The sequence below is a fragment of the Trachymyrmex cornetzi genome, unplaced genomic scaffold (assembly GCF_001594075.2).
Source record: "Trachymyrmex cornetzi isolate Tcor2-1 unplaced genomic scaffold, Tcor1.1 scaffold127, whole genome shotgun sequence".
In the NCBI taxonomy this organism is placed as follows: Eukaryota; Metazoa; Arthropoda; class Insecta; order Hymenoptera; family Formicidae; genus Trachymyrmex; species Trachymyrmex cornetzi.
This window is the reverse complement of record NW_017295839.1, coordinates 2,003,465-2,027,198: the sequence shown is the minus strand read 5'-3', so window position 1 is coordinate 2,027,198 and position 23,734 is coordinate 2,003,465. Positions and strand designations below refer to the sequence as shown.

Genomic DNA, 23,734 nt, shown 5'->3' with positions numbered 1-23,734 from the left:
AATAAGTGAATTTCGCATTATGCGACGTTGCATAACGAAGTAAAATGCGTCTTGAAATAAATGCGGATAAATACATCACTAAGCGATTTCCGACCCGTCATGTATACGTAATGCGAACGAAAAGTCATATGCCACGTCGTCTCATTGTCGTATCTTACGTCAAAATTATTTCCTTTGACGTTGATTACTACAATTCGACAAAAATGCGCGCATTGTACAATTTGTCGTGACGAAATCGCGCTGTCTCTAAAGTATTTTAGGACGTCCTCTTAGTCTCAATCTTATCTAAAGACAACAGTGGTTCTCGAATTAATGTTTCTCAATTGGCGATGGAGATTAATTTGAAAAACGTAAAAGTAAAATTAGATACGATAAAGATATAAGAGATAACATATACGTATATTTGCTTGTTTTATTTTGTTTCAAGTACTAAAAAAAATCGGATAATAGCTATCAAATGTTGAGTGAAATAATTCCAATCAAATGTTCGATTAATATAATAAAAAAGAATTTTAGCTATTACCAGACTCTTTTTTTTAATGTATATTTTATTTGAATAGAAACTGTTTGGAAATACCGTTACTGTTTTAAAATCACGATAGAATAGAGATTCTTTCTTCCGTTTCAGATGAATAAAGTTCCACGGTCGAAGGATGCTACACGCCTTTTAATTTCCGCTCTTAAAGAAACGCGCTTAATAATAATAACTGTTACGTATTGAAGGGCATACGCCGCGGAATTGCCGCGACATATCTGTGTTGCAATCGATAATTCACGCTGTCAGGGTCAGTGTGTTAAACCGCATATCCTGTGTACGCCGCTTGTACGTTCCTTCCTTGGAAATATCTTTATAATTAATCACGCACTCTCCGTATATACTGTGGGAAAAAATGTCAGGGCTTTTAAATATAACGAGAAATCTATTTTTAAACAAAAATTTTACGATTTTTACGATGAAACATAATGCACAAATTTTTTTGGCATAGTCTGCTTTATAAAATATCGATATCTTTATTTAAATTGAATCATACTTTTTATATATTTTTACCTTGAGATATATTGTATAGAATATATAAAATCTTAAATAAAATCTGTGCTTGGAATCACGTAGCGATTTTCTGATGTCTGAGATAACTATACTTATTATAATTAGTATAATATTTAGGCCCGGTTTTACCAATGCTTAAAATTAACTTTAATCAGTTCAATTTACTCTTTACCTTTTCTTAATTCTAAGTATAAAAAAAAGTAAACAAAAAGTTAAACTGAGATAAAAGTTAATTAAAGTAAGTCAAACAAAGGAACGAACTTATAAATCTATCGCCGCCGGTTATATTGTGCGAATAAATTATTCTTTATTAATTATAAGATATATCTTATAATTAATAAAGAATAATTTATAATCAGTGATATGCTCCTTTGTTTGACTTACTTTGTTTAGGTTTAAAGCTTTTGACATTTTGTAAAGTTAATTACATTATAGTGGAACCGGACCTTAATGGTAATTTGTGATTTACTGTCTTGTGTTTTTTATGTCTATCATCACTTGTGGATATTCAAAAAATAGATTGACAAAAAAAATATAATTGCATTTAAGAAAACAAAAAACATGTACTAACGTAGAAAAGATATTTGAAGCTCCAAACAGAGAGAGAGATATATCGAAATAATTTATTTTAATTCACATATCTTATTTAGAATTATAAAAAAGCAAATGAATAAAAGAAAAGAAATAAAAAATGAAATACGACTAACTGAAATGTAACGTTTAATTTAATACAAAAGTTAGTTTAGTGCATTAATCGCAAGATATTGAAATTGCTAATCGCTCAGTTATACCGAAAGGAATTTACATTGTAATGCCTGTTTTGCGCGACAAAGCTTGATCGACACGCAGCCGGTCTGGCAATTGAGTTATGACCAATTTGCGCAGCTGATCGATGATAAAAATAGATCGTGCAACGTTTGTATACGATTATTCTTATATACTTATCGATATACTCTTTGACCGACGACGTCCAAGACGGAGATCTGACGCAAGAATGCTTACCGATGAGCGCAGTTAATTTTTTTTCTCTTCATTTTTTCATGTTTCAATACATCTTGTGAATTTACAGTTAAACGATAATAGGTATTCTTTTATTATTTACTCGAAGAATTATGAATACAACGTCATTTTCGTAAAAAAAAAGTATTGATTTCAAATTGTTCGAAAAATCCGCAGTGAGGAAAATATTCGATAATTTTGATACATTCCATAGTCTCGGTAAAGGATCATTGAATGAAACGACTGAAATTTTTAGAACAGTCATTCGCGAGCTTGTTCATGTTAATGTATACTAATCTAGATCTGGAATAATGTCGTCATCAAGCGGCGGATGCGGGTCACTAAGGTCGAGCTGGCCGATTTCCAGGTCTTCCTAAAGAGAGACAGAGACGAGAGAAAGAGATGGCAATTACGTAGTCTGCGATATAATCAACAATCGGAATCGGTTTTACATGGAAAAATACATATTGTATCGGAAGAGTTATTTTCAAATTGCTATTTCTTAAAAATAAAAAATTATATCGTCCGAAACGACATCAAAAGCATTTTAAAGCTAAATGATATTTTTACACGGCATAAATAAATTTTAGAAAAAAAATTACTGTTGGCGTTACAACATTATAAAAGTTATCAGAATTGTCATTTTTTATGTCTTTGATTTCACTTTTTTACTCCTTTTTTTTCAACACCAATCATTTCTTGCGCATTTATTCGATGTCGCATTTATTTGATAGTAAGAATTATTGAAAAGTTTTGAATTCTACAAAGAAAATATTTCGCGTCTCTAATCCTTTATTTGACAGAGATAAAATTAGCTAAGAAAATTAAATATAAAGAACAATAATTTCTTGTAAATGGTAGACAAATTCGACGAAAGTATTAACTATTATTGATAAAACGGGAGAATTATCAATTATTGAAACGATAACAATTTTTACCCTTGACAGAAATACTTTATCAGTTTACAAAGGCTTAGCTTATCGCGTTAATTCGTATTTGGAGAAATTCGAAATATGAAATATGACCTCTTTCGAGCATATGAAGTTAATAACCTGACTTCAGTTCTCGAGATTATTTTCATAATCCAAAAAATGTTGCGAATTTATTATAAAATCTATTATGAAACAATCTTTTTATGTTTTGGCTATACAATATCAGCTAAAAATGTCAAAAAGATCAGCTTAAAAAGCCAATATCAACTAATATTAGCCAAAAAATTTATATAAATATATGTCCTGAAACCAATTACAGAAAACGAAATATTATAAAAAAACAAATAATCTAGCTTACAATCGCTTCATACAACGAAATGACAATATTTTGCTGCAGTTTTAGATAATAACTTTTATACAAGTAAAATACATCCACAAATGAACTTTTGCACAAATATTTATTAATTTTCTTATCAAAATTAGAGTTTTTATTTACAGAATCAAGACAAACAAACAAAAATTGAATACCTTTTAAATTAGTTTTACAGAAATATTCAAACGCAATAATAGAACAATTCAAGAAATTTTTATATTTTTGGTAATGCTGAAACACAAACAATATTAATATTTCGAGCAATTTAAATGCTTTTGTAAGGTTCGCCACGTGCCTCCCGCACTCGTTATCATGTTTCTTCTTGAAGACGCGCGTACGGACTCGGATATTACTTACTCACGTGTGCCGCTTATTTGTGTGTCATAACGATGTTATCTCCTTATAGCAGCTAAATATAGCAAATACTCTAACCTGCTTCGTTTAACATATGTGATATCTACGCGTTCATTTCACTCGCTTTATTCGACGCAGGAATGCGAGAATCGAGTACCTATTTTTTTATACTATTGTTTTCACTTTCTTTTCACTTTTACAATTTCCTTTCAAGCGATTTTATGTAAATTTTTTGTTAACAAAAAATTAAAATGTTAAAAAATACAGATACAAATTTATTTGCAATAATAACATACACTATGTTATATAAATATATTAATTTATTCTGTTTTATGAAATTTAAATTATTTATTAAGATTTAAATTGTCACTTATATTGAGCTCAGTTAAATAAGAGAAGGCTATTTACAGCTTCAAGTGCGAGTTATTAATATGTATCGTTATGACGACGAAGGATATACGCTATATGATTAGAGATTATTACGACACTATAGCGATATTATCGATGTACGTCATTATCATAATTTAAGTATCTCGTTTAATGGACGTAAAACTTAATCGAACGTGAAAGAAATATTTATAACACACTTGAGTGATTTTGCCTTATTTTGCATATATAGAGCGATTTTGCATGAGCAGATAAATCTTCCACGAATGAAACTTCTACTTTTTCCGGTCTAATAATGTTATAAGTCTATAATTTTCTCGCGGCCCCATCGTGAAAGTTATACAATTCGAGTATAATAGCAAGATATTGCGATGAATTATCAGCATGTGCGATTATAAGAAAACTACCAAGATGTAAGATAATTATCTCTCTATTATAATTATACACACACGAAACAATTTTTGTGAAAAGAAAATGCGTGTTGTATTTATTATTTTATTAAGTCTATAATTTTATATATAAGAACACCAAATATTTCAAAGCATTTCATTGTATATTCGATAATTATGGAATATTTAACTTAACAATGTTATACTTATTATTAGATATAATTTATCGTCTTTCGAGTACGTTGTAAGATCTCATCATGATCCGTATTCGTGCCCTATTTAACGTATTTAATACAGAAAGAACTCCCTAGAAGATATTATCACGGCCAACAGTCACGTAAAATCACGTGATAAACGTGAAACGCTAATTAATTCGCTTTTATCTGATTTCAACTTTTTATAGACCGAAAATTTCAATTCTGCGAGAAGACGACTCGGCCTTCGCCGGAAATCGATCTAACAGAAATGGTATCTCTTTATCTACGATCGTGCGGTACCGTTTCGTAAACTATTCGCCTTATTTCGTTTTATCAGTAATCGAATCAGCAGCACAAATTCCTGGGATGGACGAAAGTCGAGTCTAACGGATGCAATCGACATAATTATTCACTTTCCCGGCCAAACGCTTACTCTCTTCCGGCTATTCCTCTCTTTTTCCCTCTCTATATCACTTGCAGGGTCGGTTGTTATGCACGGTATCAGAGAACTATCCTTTCGAATTCTAATGTTTCAATTAATCAGAATTGAAATTCATGTCGAGGAAATATGACTAGCAATTGGCCGCGTTTATTTTGCAACTGTCGGAAATTTTTCTCGCGCGCTTATTGAATTATACTTTTAGATCTAAGGGAGTAGTTCTAGCTCAAGAAAAAAAAATTGCAAACAGTTGCAAAACCGTTTATGTTTTGCTGAACGTAGCCATTGAATAATTTTTTAATTCTAAACAGAATGGGAATAATTGGAGAAAAAATTTCTCAAGGAGAAATTTTATTTTGATACACATAATATGAATGAAAAACACGGATTTTATATTTTTTGTTATAATCAAATAGAAAAAAAATTCATTCTACCTTACCAAGGTACGTCAGACGATAATTATTTGTACAAGATTATAATTATTATGCAGACAAAAATATCTTGGAAGACAAAGGGCTGATCCGGCGCTGTGCTCTCCCACTGCGTCATCTTGAACGACCGACGCGGCGCGAGTGAAGGCTCAATCGACGGCGTGGTTGGCTTTAGTCGCGTGCCGGTAGTCCATCGCGAATCAACGCAGTTACTGCGTGTAAGTCGGCTCGGGCCGGCAGTGGTCCCGTTTGCGAATCGCGCCGATCCGACACAACGTGTGATCTCACCGCGCTTCGAGTTAATCGTTAGTATCCGTTTGAAAACGCGATCATTGTGTTGCGATCCTAATGACGTAAGCGCACATCTTAAAAGAGAAAAAAGGAATCTTTGTGAGTCCAAATCAGGCGATTGAATCAGTCGACCATCGATCTTTCTTATGAAGAAATGTGAGGATATTGCAAGTGAAGATTAAGCGATCAGAGTTCGTGACGGTTAATCATTATTGATTACCTTTGAAAAGACAGACTTGAGTGATGGAAGTTTAATATTTCAGTACAGGAAAAAATGTAAGACACTTGTTAATTTGAACATAAGTGGTTGAAGATTCTTGTAGCGAGGCAAGAGATATTTTCCGATCGTGATATCGCGGTATATTATAATCAGTCTATCGCGAAAAAGATTAAAAAATTTTTAAAAAACTTATATTTAAAATATACAATTTATCTTGTAAGTGTCAATAACTAATAATTTTTATAAAGATGAAGACAATTATTTACCGATTACACAAGATTATAGAAGACTGATTGATTATCGCATGATGATGTAAAGGATATAACAGTGATATATGGTAGCAATAATTAATAATTTTTGTGAGAACAGTAAAGTATTAAAAACAATATCGACAAATCTTTATTGATATAAAACTTGGAATAAATAAACGCGAATTAAATAGATATATATAACGAATTAGTGAGATAAAAATATAAAATTTAAAACTTTCAGTTAATATACGTCAATTTGAGTGCCAATTTTTATGTGAATAATAATCGAGAACAGATATTTTCCAATTCTGTATAGGAAATAAAAATTGGTTATTTTGAAGAAAGAAATATAAACGATTATTGAACTTTGCACTGTGTGAATTCTTCGTGAACACTTCGTGATATTTGATTCTTGTTAAATTCGCGACTTGAGTAATCGTCGATTCCGCAAGTTTGAAGATTTTGTGGAAAAATTATTTCGTATTAAAAAACGCATGGAAATACTATAAATGTTCTTATATAGAGAAGCAATCTAGAATACGAAATATATAGTGATATATATAAATAAATTATATGAAAATTCTAAAAGAGAATTGTATTTATACATTACAATTCTTCAAATATAAATTAATTCTCTGAACTAAATACAAAATAAACAAGTTAAGAGAGGTGGGCAAGTTCTACACACTGAAACGAATATATACAAATATGTATTAATAATGGAGGATAACTTCTATCTGTAATCCAAAGCATTATAATAATAAGCATATTGATCTATAATATAAAAAGGAATAATAAAATTTAAAATAATAAAAGGAATATATATATATAATACAAAAAATAACAATAGAAAAAGAACTATATAATCGAAAAACGATAGTAGATAATTTCTGTGATACAACAGAATTAATCAAGGAGAACTAGTTGAAATCTAGTCTTTTATCTTGAAGAACTGAGTGAAATGATGAAAATCTGATTTTGATCTCGATATTTTAAAATATGAAACGAAGTAAAAACGAAGCATAATCGTGATATATCGTGGGACTTTTCAACAATTAATCGATCTCTAGATCATGGCTCCAGCAAACAATCTTGATTGGTCAGAACCATGTCAGCAGTGGCGATATCCAAAGTTCTGTCCGACGGCGGCTGGACAGAAAAACGAGCGTCCTAAGAGCGCTGTGGAATTAGGTGGCAAAGAGGCCAACACTGCATATAAAAAATTCTGCAAGTTCTTACGTCGACTAAGCAGTAAGAAACGTAAGTGTATCGAACGATCGATGTACCTTGTGTATAAGCACATTAGTATTTCATAATTTTATTGCTTCAGATTTATAAAGTTTTTACATATTTCGAAACGTTACAGAATTATTAATCTTTATAAACTGAAATTTTAAATTAATTATTATTGAATAATGAGAAATATTATTACGCCTATTAATATTATAGTTAGGCTAGAAATTTATTATAAAGGGTATTAAAAAAATGCAGCACTTATATATGTATATATAATATAAACGGCAAGTTTTGTATTCAAAATATTTTACAAAATATATATATATATATATAAAATCTCTCGTTTTATTTTTCACGATATTTTTATGTCAAATGAGAAAGATTGATTTCTACAAAAGATGTCTTAATTTTATTGCAAAAATGTAAATAAGTCTATATTATTAAAACCAAAATATATTTTATTTTTTATATAATAGAATTTATTTTTCGATCTATGTTTGATTACTGATTAGACATTGACTACTTGCTATTTAAGTGCCGAGTTCTTTTTTTAATCTTGTATAATTATCACACAATTCAATTAAATTTATCAATTAAAGTGAAATTTATTCAATAGTTAATTTTACATACGCGCGTACACATACACATATGCACAGATAATTGAACAAAATTTAATTAAAATTCTATAATATCTAAAGATTCTGCTTTTAAATAAAAGAACTTATTTATGTATGTGTGTTAAAAGTTCTTTGTTACTTACATTACTTATAACTGCTTCAATTTTTTCTTCAATAATAGTTCTGTGAAATTTTCTTATACATTGTCACGTCATCAAAAGAAACCGATATCGCCTTCATCTTATTCTTCCGAGAAAAAAAGTCTACTGCTCATCGACGCGTTTCGGAGTGTCATTCAATTTCCAAGACGATTTCTCGCTGATCTGATTTCTTCGAGCGATGGACCGATTTCCACGATGACGCGTTTAATAAATGTCGTCAAGTATACATATACGTGCCGCTTTGTGTATCGAGAGCGCGTGATCCTCTGACATTTACACCGCCTCTTGGCGGTGCCGTATTTACTCTTGGTCGCACCTACCGTGTGTGATGTGGTTTTTTTGTCTATTCGAGAGTGAGAACAGATCGAGAAAGCAGAAAAAAGGGAGAGACGAAAGGGTTAAAAGGAAAGTCGATGGGTATCTGTTATCCTCGATATTGCTTCACGCGAAGCGTCGAGGGAGGTTCTTTCCGTTACGGTAACAAACTGAATATTAATTTTCAAATTTATGTAAATGGCAAATAAATATGTTTTGTAGTCATACGAAGTAACGTAATGAAGTGTGATAATAAATCTGATATATTCCGCGTAGGCAATAAAAACTATTACTTATTATTATCTATGTATTAAAATTAACGGTTACTCGCACACTGATGATTTTTTAAATTTAATACTTTCTTTAATATTCTTTTTTTCTATATTTAATTACTATGTATTGTAAAATAAATTATACAAAAATGAAAATCATTTTATAATAATACAATTATTATATAACAATATCTGATAACTAATCATTATAGTTATACTGATAATAGAACATTGTAAAGTCTCAGAATATGTCATACAAATCGCATTCAGTAGATCTAATCATAAAAGATTTGCTTCGAACTCTATTCTACCGCTTTTCTCTGGCTTGATTAATCCCTCGATCAATCCCTTTTTTTATTATCTGCGCAGCCTATTTCGTTAAACCGAGCACGATTGCCTCTGACGACAAAGAAACCTTCGGTATAACGAGGGACGCCCCCTTAAGCCGCGCGAAATGCCACCATGAGGACCGATATATAGATATTTTCTGAAGCTTTCTTGCTTCACAGGTAGGGGCTGCATATACTACGGGAAAGGTCGAAGTCTCCTCCGATGCGCGCGTAACGCGATAAAAGGATCCGCAGCGTACGCGATGCAGCTGCAGCACCGCTTCGTTGCGCTTTTTGTCGCAAGCTGGATTTAGCTAGCTAGCTGACTAGTCGGCTGGATTTTCTAGCCTCAACTGTCGCTTGACCCATTTCCTTCACACGACGGATAAGCGCGATGTTTACTCGGTTTTTTTTAGTCCCTTTCAAGAACCTTGCTAATTATTTTGAAATTCTATCTGATTTTCTCGAAATTTTTAATAGAAACACGTTCAAAATATTATTAATTAAAATAACTTTTTATTACTATATCTCGGTTTATACTTGGAAAGTATAAAAAAGTGTATATCTTAGTAAAAAGTACAAAAATATATTATAAAGTAAAAGAATAAAGTAACGTGAGATGGAATTCATTTAAAAACAATAAAAAATTAATAAATAAGATAAAATAAATATAAACATTTGTATGATTTATCTGAAATTATTATTATATATATATATATGTTATTTTCTATATTATTTGATCTTTACATTATTATTTATATTCATTTAGTTTTCCTAAACATATTCTTCTAAGATATCCTCTACACATCATGATTTAATTTAGCCGGTGAGACACACTCAGTATCTTGCCAATGTAGCGGCGCTTCGTAGAAACGCAAGATTTCTTTCAAACTTGCTTCACTGTTCAATTCTCGTAATGATAAACCGGCGACAGGTACAAGATTTTCGTATTGGTGGTGCCTCTCGCGTACGATGTAACCTACATTTCGAAATGAGTTGCTATTAAATCGTTTGTCACGTCTCGCCATAATTAATGAACGATATATAAAAAAATTCCATAACTTATTATATCTACAATTAAACATACACAATTATAAGTGAATTCTATTATAAAGCCTGTTCTTTATCGAAGAACTTCTTAAACTGATGCACACGGTGCAATACCTAAATTGAAGTATGTGAAACAAATTATATTTCTTTTCAACTTATTGCGCCAATTTGCATGAGTTCAAAGAGTTCAACGATAAAGACTAGACCTATTAATTATCTACAAAAAATTTGGCATTGGATATCAAAATGTAATTGATATTAATCTCACGAAATAGACAAAACAAATATATTCGCGATCTTCAGTCTCTAGTTGACAGTAAATAGTTGAAAATGTTGAAAATAGGTCTGTTTTTTATTGCTGCACTCTCTGAACTGGTGCACACAGTGCAATAAGTTGAAATGAAACAAATATACGTTTGTATCACTTTAACTTACTTCACCGTGTGCACCAGTTCAGAGAGTGCAGCAATAAAAAATAGGCCTAATATGTCAGAAGATAAGACATCATCCACGTGGAAAGTGATCGTTCGATGTATTCATAAATCGGAAGCCTCATACTCACAATCAGTCTCACCTTCGAATTCAAAAGAAGGTAATTCTTTATTTTCAATTAATAAGATTCTCAATCGAAGATGTTCTAACTTTCTGTCAATACCAAATATAATTTTTATAGAAATTAAGTTCATTTAACCTCTTTCTATTATTAAAGTAACAATGAAGTTACATCATGTACATACAATCATTAGATTTAAGCTTTAAGTATATAAATCTATTGTCACATTTTTTACATTAAAACGTATAATTATAATTATTATCGTAATATTAACCTTCAATAATTTGATTTTTTTATTACAAAGAATTTCTTATGTTTCGTTACTTAAATCTGTTGTCCATTTTTATACTTTATAAAGAATAAAATGTATGCCTTTCTATCATGTTTTATACTTTTTTTATTATATTGATTAAGTAGGCAATATATCTTTAAATATATTTATAGTATTAAAGTACGATAGTTCTACAAACACTTTTAATATGATATTTATTAATCACGATCACTTTACTACATCTATGCAGTGTGAACTACTTTAGATATCTCGTCTATGAATCAACATTTTCTTATGACATTTGTAATGTGTTGTTAAAATAACCTATGTACTTCTCCCAGTACCCGTTTTTTAACAACAGATGACAAATATTATGAAAAGTATGACGCAATTGAAAAATATGGATACCTTTAATAGCTAGAATAATTTTGATGATGAAAATTTTGCTGTGAAAATATGTATCTGCGCGAGTCTTTTGAGAGAGTTTACATTGCAACGGTAGCAGAACCAGTTGTTTGCAATCATTTACATCGTTTATTTAGACTCTATCAAGGCTACTTTACACGTATTCTAATAATTGCCTTTCTGATCATTCTGACGATGGAAAACATTTCTCAATGTACTCGTACATATTCGTTCAATTTTATGTAAATCTATATACGTTTATTACTCTTTTTTTTTGGACAATGAAAGGAGTTGTCAACAAGCTACTTTGCCTGAGTTCTCATTAAAGAATCTATTCGAGACATTAATGTTGGAAGTCATAAAATTGCGGAATAGTTGTGAATTGTAAATTTCAACAATTTCTTTGAATAATCTGCATACACCACGCGATCATTTACTTTACGAGTCGCAAGGCTCGAAACTATTAGTAGTATAGCAAAAACAAATCAAGGATTAAGTTATTTCTGGTCGCCCAGTGTCCAAGAATTACATGTTAAAATAGCGACGATTGTGGATCTGAGGTGTTGTAATTTATATAGACCGTTTCCAGACTTGTGACTCGTAACGATATGTGTGTGTATGTATGTATGCTTTGTTCGTAATCTTTTTTTACATTTCTGCGAAATATAAAGCTCTCAGAGAGAAAATTGAAAATAAAAACATATCAAAATAATAATATAAAAATGGTTGATTCTGTCATAGTATACGTATTTAATGTTCTTTATATTAATAAATTACATTTTGCGAAGCAATATGTTGCATTTTGTCATAAATGTTTTAAGACATTATTGTTGATGTGAAGACAATTTTGCTTACTTAGATTTATGCGAAATAGGAGCAAGCTTTCCTCGATTCTAGAGGGCTCTGGGCGTTTTCTGCTTTTAGAGGAAGTTCGGTTTCCTACTTTTGTTTCTATTTCTTTTCCTGCACTGTGGTTTTTTCAAATTTTTTTCTATGGGTGGTGCAATGTACCCTGCAGGCAAGGATGGCAGCAAGGTAACGACTGTAGTAGCGACTCCTGGTGCTGGTCCGGATCGTCCTCAGGAAGTCGCGTACACCGATACTAAGGTCATAGGCAATGGCAGCTTTGGTGTGGTATACCAGGCGAAACTCTGCGATTCGGGAGAGATGGTTGCTATCAAGAAGGTTCTTCAGGATAAACGATTTAAGGTGAGCATTTTTACGTTGTGTCGACATAAATAACGAAGTATAAATAAAATAAAAATGTATATAGAACATAGTAACAGCTACCGTAAGTTAATCATTGCTAAATAATGTATTGAAGCAACTTACTATTACATAATTACATTAACTACGTTCTTGTTTCCATTGTGTTTTATTTAATTTGATTTGATTACATTCTATTCTATCTTTTTTATTATATATTTATGATTTTACTAGGTATTTTATCTTATTTTTGTTTTACTTTTTATTTTAATTTATATCTTATTTTCTTATTTATTTCATTTATTTAATGAACGATGAGTATACTAATGAGTTGTCATAATAAAATTTCATTTTTTTTTTCCAGAACAGGGAATTACAAATTATGCGACGCCTCGAACATTGCAACATTGTGAAACTCAAATATTTCTTTTATTCTAGTGGTGATAAGGTAACTATCTCACATCTTCACATCTTCCTTAAATTTTAAGTGAAGATGAGTTTGCTATCTATTATTTAAGAGATATTTCAATAATTATATCAATCTATTAAAATTTGCGAAAAAATGATACGCAGTATGTAATTTAAATGGCAGTACAACACGCAATTATCAATTTTATCATTATCGGGTTGTTACGTAAATGACACGTTCTTATAAATAAAACGAAAGATGTTCATTTAATGCATGCCACATTGTTATGTTATTTTATAGAACATCTTAACCGCGACTAATCCGGTTTTTCACGTTGACGTAAGTTGAAGTGCACCCAGTAGTAGTTTGTACGAGAATCTTCCTTTTGGCGAGAAAAAATCTCTAGGCGAATTATCGCTTCCACATAGGAACATCTTCACAATCGTATCATTCCTTCGAAACGTCATTGTTTTAATGTCGATCTGGGTCCGATTAGATTACGCTGCTTCGCTAGTCTTGTTAGTACGTAATGTTTCTGAAGGCGTGTGTGATAAATGTTAATAACACGAGGGCATCGATGTGTGTATCCAAGAGAAATAATAAAGGTGAAATGTATAACTTAAATGATCCCACGGGGTATCCCACAATTTGCTACAATTATTTTACAATTTTAATCTCAGATCCTGGTGGAATGTTAGTGTATTTTGTTATAAATTCCAGGACCCTAATAACATAACAAGAAGAAAGTTTTCGTGTATGAGAGAATGAATAAATAAATAAAATAATTATACTTCTACATATTATATAAATAACGTAATTATAGTCTAATAATTTTTAATTCTTGATTGGCAGATCAATTTACAAAAATAAACGTGCAACGTTGAAAACTATAGAAGATAAAATTATAAAAGAATAGATCAAAGTTTGTGAAAATAGTTCAAAATTATTAAAAAATTGCTGTTAGATTAATTAGAGAGAATTTGTTATTAAAGTTCCAGTCACTCGCGAATTGCGGGAAACTCCACATTCGAGTACGTCGTCAATGTTTGGGTTTTGGAATAGTGTGCCTTTGAGACGACAAATATTTGTAAACAGATCCTCGCTTGTTGAATGAAGGTTACATGCAATGGAATTTTCTTATTCTTTCTTTTTTTTTAGAAGGACGAGGTTTATCTTAATCTAGTCCTGGAATACATACCCGAAACTGTGTACAAAGTCGCTCGACATTATAGCAAAAGCAAGCAGACGATACCAATCAGTTTCATCAAGGTGAGTTATTTTTTTTATTAGTTTTATAATTTTTAGTTATTTCTAAATTCGTAATATAACAAAAATAGAAATTATATTTGTAAACCTACTTAATACTGTTTTTTCAATTAATTTTTAGAAGATGATCTCATAGATGTTATGAGTTGTAATATGTAGTTCTGATTGCATAAAAAGGAAATTCTTTTCATGCAATATTCAGTACCTAAGAATTTTTTAGATCGAATTATGAATCTGAGATTTTAATTTACAAGATTTGTAGGTGTCAAAAATCTGTCATTTTTTTTTAACTTTATTATTATTCTGATCTCAGATTTGTAATCAGTGGTTTCAAAAACTTAGAAATAACTGTAGAGAGAATTTGAAAAAAATTTTATAAAGATTTTTATATAATAAAAAAAATGTGTTTTGTAAATTTAATCAGATATATAGATAATAATCTTTTCTTTGTTCTTTGCAGTTGTATATGTATCAACTGTTCCGTTCGTTGGCGTACATCCACTCGCTGGGTATTTGTCACAGGGATATCAAACCACAGAATTTGCTGTTAGATCCGGATACGGGTGTCTTGAAGCTATGCGATTTTGGTTCAGCTAAACATCTTGTGAAGGGCGAACCAAATGTGTCCTATATCTGCAGTCGCTACTATCGCGCACCTGAACTCATCTTTGGTGCTATTGACTACACTACAAAAATTGGTACGCTAAAAATCTTAATAACAATCTTTGTTTAACATAGCATATTTATGTCTGTTTCCATCAATGTAAATTAATTTTATAATTTCAGTTCTACTTACTTCTTATCTTTTTCTAATAGAACTAGAAAGTTCTTAATTAATCTACATTGTTGGGAACAGGTATAAGTTTGAAAGGAGTTTATCACTGACCGTACTATTTGTTTCTTTTTGACCTCTAATTTGGAATTTGAATATGTGTTCATAAAAATTAACCCTGATAGATATCTAAATATTTTGATATTAAAAAAAACCGTTGAAATTGATAGCAAGATTTAATAAAAATACATTAATTTGTTTTCATTCTTCTTTTATTATATTTTATTTTGTTGTAAAATATGTAACGTTTCTTTTAATGTGACATTTTTCTCATTTCCTCGACAGATGTTTGGAGTGCAGGTTGTGTGCTAGCAGAACTACTGCTAGGTCAACCAATATTTCCCGGTGATAGCGGTGTCGATCAACTGGTAGAGATTATCAAAGTCCTCGGTACGCCTACGCGCGATCAAATACGTGAGATGAACCCCAACTACACCGAATTCAAATTTCCACAAATTAAATCACATCCCTGGCAAAAGGTAGAGTCTATTATTTCATAGCTAATATAACTTTACACAAATTGTTATTAATACATACTTATACCTGTATATCCAGCGGGATATTTCGTATATTTTTTCATCATGTGATTGTTTCGTTTTGTTTCACACATATGTCTATTAACTTTGTGATTTGTTATAAGTAATTGAAAAGCCCACTTTCGTTTTAAATCCATAATTTTAATAAAACAAATAATATAGAATATCTCTTTATCTTTGAAACATATAAAATATTTTAAAACAGAAATGTAAAAAATATAGATTTTTCAGACAGGATAATAACAAAATAAAAAATAAGCTTTCCAGTTAACTTTTGAAATTAAAGGAGAAGGTAGAATCGAATTTGATGTAACGTTTCATGAGATTTTACACGCATTTTTGTAGGAAGAGATTATTTTTTCGTATTTAAAATAGGATCGATGGCAATAACAATAGCGCCTCGATCGGTTGCCATTCATCAATACATGTCTCATGATTTGCAGTATATGCTTCAACGAATGAGTGAAACATCTATGTGTTCCACGGAGCACCAGAAGATTAGAGTAAGTGATTCGACTTGCAACAAGTGTTGTTCAATATGGCTGGCACAAACTTTCTCTATCTTGGCCCGTTGTACTAACATTCAAAATAACACCTAAACTTCGATATCCGAACGAGCGTGCAGACTTATTCCCAGTCTTATTTAGTCATTACTTAAAAGAAAAGGAAAATAAAGAAAAGAATAGTTTTCAAGATTTCCTTTACAATTAGTCATCTTCTTCATGTAACTCCTCATTGCCTAGTCTCATCTGTTAACGACACTAATAATTTTTTATATTCGACTTCTTACATTTTACATTTGTTATGGCAACTTAAAATAATCGAGAGTATCACTTACTCTGATATTCTGGTGGTATTTGAGACTTGCATTTGTCAAACTTGAAAGAATGAGTAACATATTGTGGTCTTTCGTGTCTGTTGCGCAGAGACTTAGTGCTTGAAATCTGTGTTCATTTTAAATGTACATATTCGTATTTAATTCATTATTGTATTGATATATGTATGTATACACACACACACACACACACATATATATATATACACACGCACACACAAACATATATACATAAGATAAAATATATAAGAAGTTGCATATGTATAAGCATATGTGTAGATTTCCAGACTATATACATTTTTCTCTATTTTTATTGGATATCTGTCCTCTTATGGGGATATATCACTCTAAATTGTGCAAATTACGGATGAGTATAAAATATATTTTATAATGAAAAATTTTTGAGTATAGATCGATAAATTTTCAGTGTTGATATTAATGACCAATATCAATGTTATTTTTATTCATTGTCGATACAAAGTATTATTATCTTACTTTCAGTTCTCAGCAGGTATCATCCAAGTTTGTTAACCCTGGGACTACACATGACATATTTTTGTACATGTATTACCGGATTTATTAGACTTATAGCGTTTTTTGACAGTACTAGTGCTCATTCAGTGCACTTTAAAGCCGTTGTACACAAATTGACGTAAAGATGTACGTTCAATAAAAATATAGAAACTAATTAAACCGTGAAATATTCAATACATTTTATTGTGCTATTTGATAAAATACACATTGGGCAGTTTATCAATTCAGATATCCTATTTTTATATTTAGACTAGAATAGTACAACAGCTTTAATGTGTACTGAGTGCACACTAGTTCTGCTAATGAAAAACGCTATTAATCTATTATTTTTTTACGCAACTCTGATACAATATATTTTTCAATAAATTTGTTTACATTAAAATACCAAATATCATGAAATAAGATTATAAAATTAAATTTCAAGTTTGTTAACTAAATTGTTAAATGTAAATATTTAAAAGAAAAATTTGTAAGAATATTAGCAAATTGAAATCTTCGCCGGGTCAAATATAGTCCTAGGGTTGGACGCCATAAAATGAAATGTAAGAACTGAAATTTTGTATACATACAAAGTGACATAACTAAAATCATCTCATTATGAATCTTTCAATAACATATCACTTTTCATATCTATCATGCAGAGAGTAGTGCTTAGAATCAATGTCTAATTTTTTTAAAAGGGATTTTGTAGATTTTACAGTGCAAAAAAAAATTATACCTACAAAATTTACGACACCTACTGAGATTTAAAACCGAAAAGGAAACTGACAATTTACATGTCACTAACTTCTTGCTATTAATTTGTTCAATCTTCAACAATTCTACAACGCGCGCGCGCGTTAAATGTTTCGAAAACAAAATTATTAAAATGAAAATTAAAAAATTTGATCCGTATTTTTATTGCTCTTTTGGTACAGCTGGCTGATCAGCGGTAAAGTAAATAAATTTTATAGTAGCATAACGGAAATTAGTCTCATTCTTACATATTTACAATATTCGTATCTTAGTAATACAAATGTATAACACAGTATAATATGCATTATGGAAGAAATATCTAATTTTGTATATCTGTCCTTCAACGTTGTCGTTGCGTAAGAATGCATAGTCTATTTATGTAAGTTTACAGTATATCGCACACACAATTGACCACTGCTGATAAACTTTCTTATTTTACTTATAATTTTACTTATTAAGACATGTACTTTTTTTTTACACACTATTTTTATATCTTTTGTACTTTAAGAGATTGAAGAAATATTAGAAGTATTATTGATATGTAATCCCTACTTCTTACAGAAACTCGATATATATGTTGATTTTATCAATTAAATTAACCATATAATGCTACTAGAATTAATTAAACTTGCAAAGTCTCTTACATTTATTAAGCACCATTATTATAAATAAGTGTGCTACAAATGAAGGTCAGGATTTTCACTCTAAGTCAGTTCTTTAAATGAAAACTGATATTTCTATCTCCAAAAATTCCAACGAATATGTACAATCAAAATATAGTAATTTTTTATATTATCCAGGAAATATTTATCAGTACATTTAGCAATGAAAGAGAAAGAGCTGAGAATATAGCTTCTTGTCATGAGTTTGATGATAATTACAGGTGTTCAGGGCGCGCACACCGCCGGAAGCGATGGACCTAGTGGCACGACTCTTGGAGTATACACCGTCGTTGCGCATGACACCGTTGCAAGCGTGTGCGCATTCATTCTTCAATGAATTACGTGAACAAGGCACGCGGTTGCCAAGCGGCCGTGAATTACCGCCGCTTTTCAATTTCACCGAGCATGAGCTGCGGATCCAACCAATCCTCAACAGCATGCTGATACCCAAATACATGCAATCGGCCGCCGCCACCACCGGTACAGAGGGGAATCCCGGCGGGGGTGGCGGAGGCGGAGGTGGCGGCCAGTCGGACGCCACGGGCGCCGCTGCCAGTGCTAGCGGTAATTCTAGTGATAATAGCGCCAACAATCCCAACACCACCACTAACACCACCGCTACCAACACGCAAAACACTGACCCCAGCCAATCGAACATGGCTTGAACCGCTTTATTCTATTTTCTATTTTTCTTTTCCTTTTTAACGTTATTAAAGAGTTGGGTTATGACGTTGTTACGATGGCATGACGAAGTAACCATCTTCTGACGAGGATGTCCACGTTGTAAATGCGATATACCGCATTGCGGAGTAAATAGATATAAGGTTTTCACCTTCTCTCTAGCGAGAAGTAGTGTAGTACTGCGACGCGATTCAGTGGAATTAAGGCTCTTAGTTTATCTCCGTAGGTACCTCCGTAGGTAGGACCAGGGGATCCTAACTCTCTTTATCTTGACAAAGACGGAAGTTTGATAAATTCGTAATTTTTAGAGGACAGAGCGCCGTCAACTTATTTCTTCACCACTTACTGGCTTTTTTATCGCCAATAGTGGCTGGTTGACCAACTTCTGTAAATTAGATAGTCAAGTTTCTTCTATTTCAAGATTTATTTTGCATCTATTCTTTATTTATTTAAAGATAAAATTGCTCTTCTTACGGAACAGGTATATAAATAGACGAATTTCAAAGTAGAATATTATTTAGTTTGCAAAACTATAATAACATTTTAGATTCATAAAGACGTTCCTAAAAAAATAATATATATAAAGCAATTATTAGTAACAAGACAAATAGGAACAAATTATATTCATTTTATAATTACATGAAATATATAGGAGTAGAAGTATATATATATGTATATAGATACGTGTATAGCTTTCACATAAATGTAACAAGTATAAATTGCGCATTCTGTTTAAGTACTGTATACACAATTTATAATAAGAAAGGAAGTCTTGCTAGATATCTTCTTTATCTAAAATAAAAGAAGAGATGGATGTCGTGAGATTGCATAAAGTCATCGAAGACATCGAAAAATATTGCTCTCTTTCTCTAACATCATGGCTAGATAGAGAATGCACAATTTTTATTTATTACATCCGTAGATTCCAATATACAACGTCACATCCCGTTTCTCGTTAAATGAACCATTTTAGTTCGCTGTTTTCGAAGAGTGGAGTCAAGCAGCGTTGAAATTCATTTCCTCTTTCCAAAGGGAGTTCGGAGCCTCTGTGTAGGCGTATAGTATCAAAAGATTTTATACGCGTTAAGATAGATTATGTTTTTCATATGTTACAATATTTGATAGAATAGATTTACGAAACATGCCGAAAATTCTAGAGAAATACCTGTGAAACTAGATCTGTCACAAAATTCATATGGGACATGTATAAATCATATAATATTAATTTATCTACAGAGGAGAAAGTTCGGAACTGTTTGCGAATTTATTCTGTCAACTGCGAATTGTCGCATGCGGAAAGCTAATTTAATGTGCATGTGCGAGAAAAGAAATTTATGCTATTCTTTATTTCTGACATAAACTGATATTGTTACTAGGAGTCTTAATTTCGCTTCGTTGTTTTCGAATCGAATTTAATGTATATACATATACGTGTACGAACTTGTTTCTCTTTAACGTTAAATACCGCTGAATGCGTCTAATTAAAGGTAAACTAAGAGGATGTATAATCTAATGCGTCTATAGTAATGTCGTTTGCGTCGCCATCATTTTATATTTTAAGACACTGCGGAATCGAAGCTCGACGAAAATATCGACTTGAAGTGATTGTGAATGCTAGTTGAAGGATGCTATGTTGTTTTTTGTAGACTAGAACGACGCAATTTGACAGCGAATGCTTAATTATACCCTATGTATATATAAAAAATAAAATTTTTTAACACAATGACTGCTATATTATATATTATATGCATCATTTATATGCGAATGACACTCTTGTTTCTATTATTCAAATACGACGGCAAATTTTCATAAGCTCTGTTGTGCAATGATATTCTATGACAAAGAAAGTGAGATAAAGAAAATATATTTGGTTTCCTAGAACTTGTTTATGAAATTGAATGTCATTTATATATAAATGACATGGCAGTCAATGTGTTAATTAACTGATAATGGTTAAATACACCACCTTAATTGAGTTAAAATACAGTCGAGTGCCTGTGAACTCATCAAGATTAAAAGAAAATTTTATGTATTTTTCCTTCAATCGGATTTTTCAATAGTATATAGAATGTCTGATAATTAATGTGCCATCTTTTGCAGGTAAATAGGAGAAATTAAACTGAATAAAAATCTTAACATTTTTCAAGTAATTGCTCAATAATCAATGAGACACTAATAAAGAAATTTGCGAATGAGTGTGCATCCGCGCGTGACAAAAGATATCACAGTGTTGTATTATTTATTGTTGATAGATGCGCGCTTCTCTTTTCATCTCGTTGCACCCGCAATTATCGCGTGACATTGTCTTCGACTATTTCTTGCCGAATCGCACACTAATTTGCGAGTAATTAATTTTTCATTAATTATCAAGAACCTTGTAAAAGGATGTTTGTATTCATTGTACAAGTCATAGGATGATTTTATCTGTTCATGAGGGTCACAGCAATTACCAGACACTCTACATATTGAATAAAAATGTATGCTCTTGATTGCTTTTTCATTGTAATGATTACATAGCGAAATATGAACAGTGAAAAAATTATGCGGAAAAAAATTATCTTTAAAGAATATTTAGTTTACAGTATATCGGAGTTGATTATACAGATATTCGACTGTAACTATATTATAATATGTCTAGGCGGTTCTAGACAGAGTCCGATATCTACAACATTAACTTGAAAAAGTACAGATGTTTGTTGAAAGAAGACCATCATACTGTTAAAGTAATTCGGCAACAAGAACAAATTACTTTATTGCTGAATTGCCTTAAATGTACATACTAAATGTACATATATCCTGGTTCCTCTTTAATCAACAATTGCTAAACACGATTCGAGTTGGACAAACTAAAACAATGTGTAATCAAATGTGTCTAGTAATTTATTAATTGCAAAATCGATTGAGAAAAACATCGATGACGATTGTAAAAAGATCATCGTGCTATCGATATAGTTTATGATATATATATATATATATGTATATATATGTATATGTATATATGTGTGTATATATATATATATATATATATCTCGTTCCTTCTCTAACAACTGATAATTGCTAAACGTGACATTAGTTGAAGAAAAATTCAAAATAATTCCGTAATTTAGCATCTAATATCATTTTAACAATAGAATGAGAAGGAAGAACAGAAACCGGTATAATTAAACATTTAGACTTAAATGATTATTTATATTCGTGAATACATGAAATGGTAATTTTCTTAAAATTTTTTCTTACGAAAAATTGTACTCATCGAAATTATACCGGTTTCAAATTATATATAACGTTATTGCAAAGTTTGGCTTGGGAGAAGGAAAGTAAAAATTGGAAATGGACTATAACATTCTCGATTCATAACGTGAGTTTCATTAAGCCGGACTGTATTTCTTCAAGATTTCAGTCAAACCGTAGACATCGCATAGTACAGAACAATATAACAATGAATATGGTTATCGAGCGATAGTATCAATAGTAATTAATGTTCGCAAATCATCTCGACTGATATCATCTTGTAGGCAAATGATCATGGAAGGGATACTCTATATTTTGTGTTCAGATTTTTAACGGATTTCTTCCGTTAATAACTACTATTGATAAAGAGAGATACTTGAAATATATTTCAATATATGTACAAAAATGTCTCGGATAGAAAAACTGATCGACTTGCCGCAGACTAAACGCGCTGTCATAGTTGAAGAGAATGCTAGCTAACAAATTCGTGTTTCTTGCCGGAGCATTTAGTGAAAAGACAGATATTAATTAATGCCTATATCAACCATGCCCTTGGCTCTTAAAATTGTTATCCCTAAATACTGTCGCTATACTATGATTTTTCTCGGTTTTTCGGCTTTTCAAATTCTTTTCTTTTTTTTTTTTTTTAATCTAGATGACGAACTTCTGATCGACTCAATGGAGCGATTTGTAATACTTTTAAGCCGATGACACATCATACATGGTGAATGGACTTTTTGACATGTTAATAAAAATCCTTCGATAATAAAAAAAGCTTTTTGTGCGTTATACATGTCCCAGGAATCAGTTACGTGGGAAACAGAAAATTCAAGTTTTTCTTACGAAGGGACGGGTGATAAGAACGAACACTTTCTTAGATTTATAATTTCCATTTTCTAAAAATAGTTTTAAAAAATAAAATAAATTGATGTATATATAAAATAATAAAGATAAATGATCTTTATACATAATTTAGAAGGTATATTTATTGTTGAGTTACTATTGCCGACAATTTTTCAATATATTAACTGTTACGAGATATAAAAATCAAATTATTTATTAACGATTTTTAACAAAATGTATGATTTCTACAAACTGCAGAAAATTAATATAAATAAAATTAATAACATGATTTTCTAAATCTAAAAATTGAAAAATAAATTGATATTCGTCGCAGTCGCGTTCCGAGACAGTTTAGTTATTTTATTTTAACATGTACAGCATATTATTGCGTTACAAAAGATAATATTTAAGTTCGGTTCTTCTTCCAGGAGAAGAAACCAAAGG

At 31.0% G+C, this 23,734-nt stretch overlaps 1 protein-coding gene across 7 annotated transcripts in view; it reads left to right on the top strand.

Annotated features, from left to right (window-relative positions):
- LOC108770436 (glycogen synthase kinase-3 beta) overlaps window positions 1-23,734 on the top strand; it is a 53,830-nt gene that overhangs the window by 24,570 nt on the left and 5,526 nt on the right. The window contains exons 1-8 of one of the 7 annotated variants that reach the window (XM_018522017.1): window positions 7,168-7,571; window positions 12,539-12,729; window positions 13,091-13,174; window positions 13,436-13,474; window positions 14,294-14,404; window positions 14,862-15,099; window positions 15,519-15,712; window positions 18,757-19,633. In XM_018522017.1, coding sequence (XP_018377519.1) covers window positions 7,385-7,571; window positions 12,539-12,729; window positions 13,091-13,174; window positions 13,436-13,474; window positions 14,294-14,404; window positions 14,862-15,099; window positions 15,519-15,712; window positions 18,757-19,200 — 1,488 coding nt within the window. In that variant the 5' untranslated portion in view covers window positions 7,168-7,384 and the 3' untranslated portion in view covers window positions 19,201-19,633. Of the gene's footprint in view, window positions 1-7,167; window positions 7,572-12,517; window positions 12,730-13,090; window positions 13,175-13,435; window positions 13,475-14,293; window positions 14,405-14,861; window positions 15,100-15,518; window positions 15,713-18,756; window positions 19,634-23,734 lie in introns of those variants that run through there. The other 6 variants (XM_018522018.1, XM_018522022.1, XM_018522021.1 and 3 more) reach the window with 6 other exon arrangements.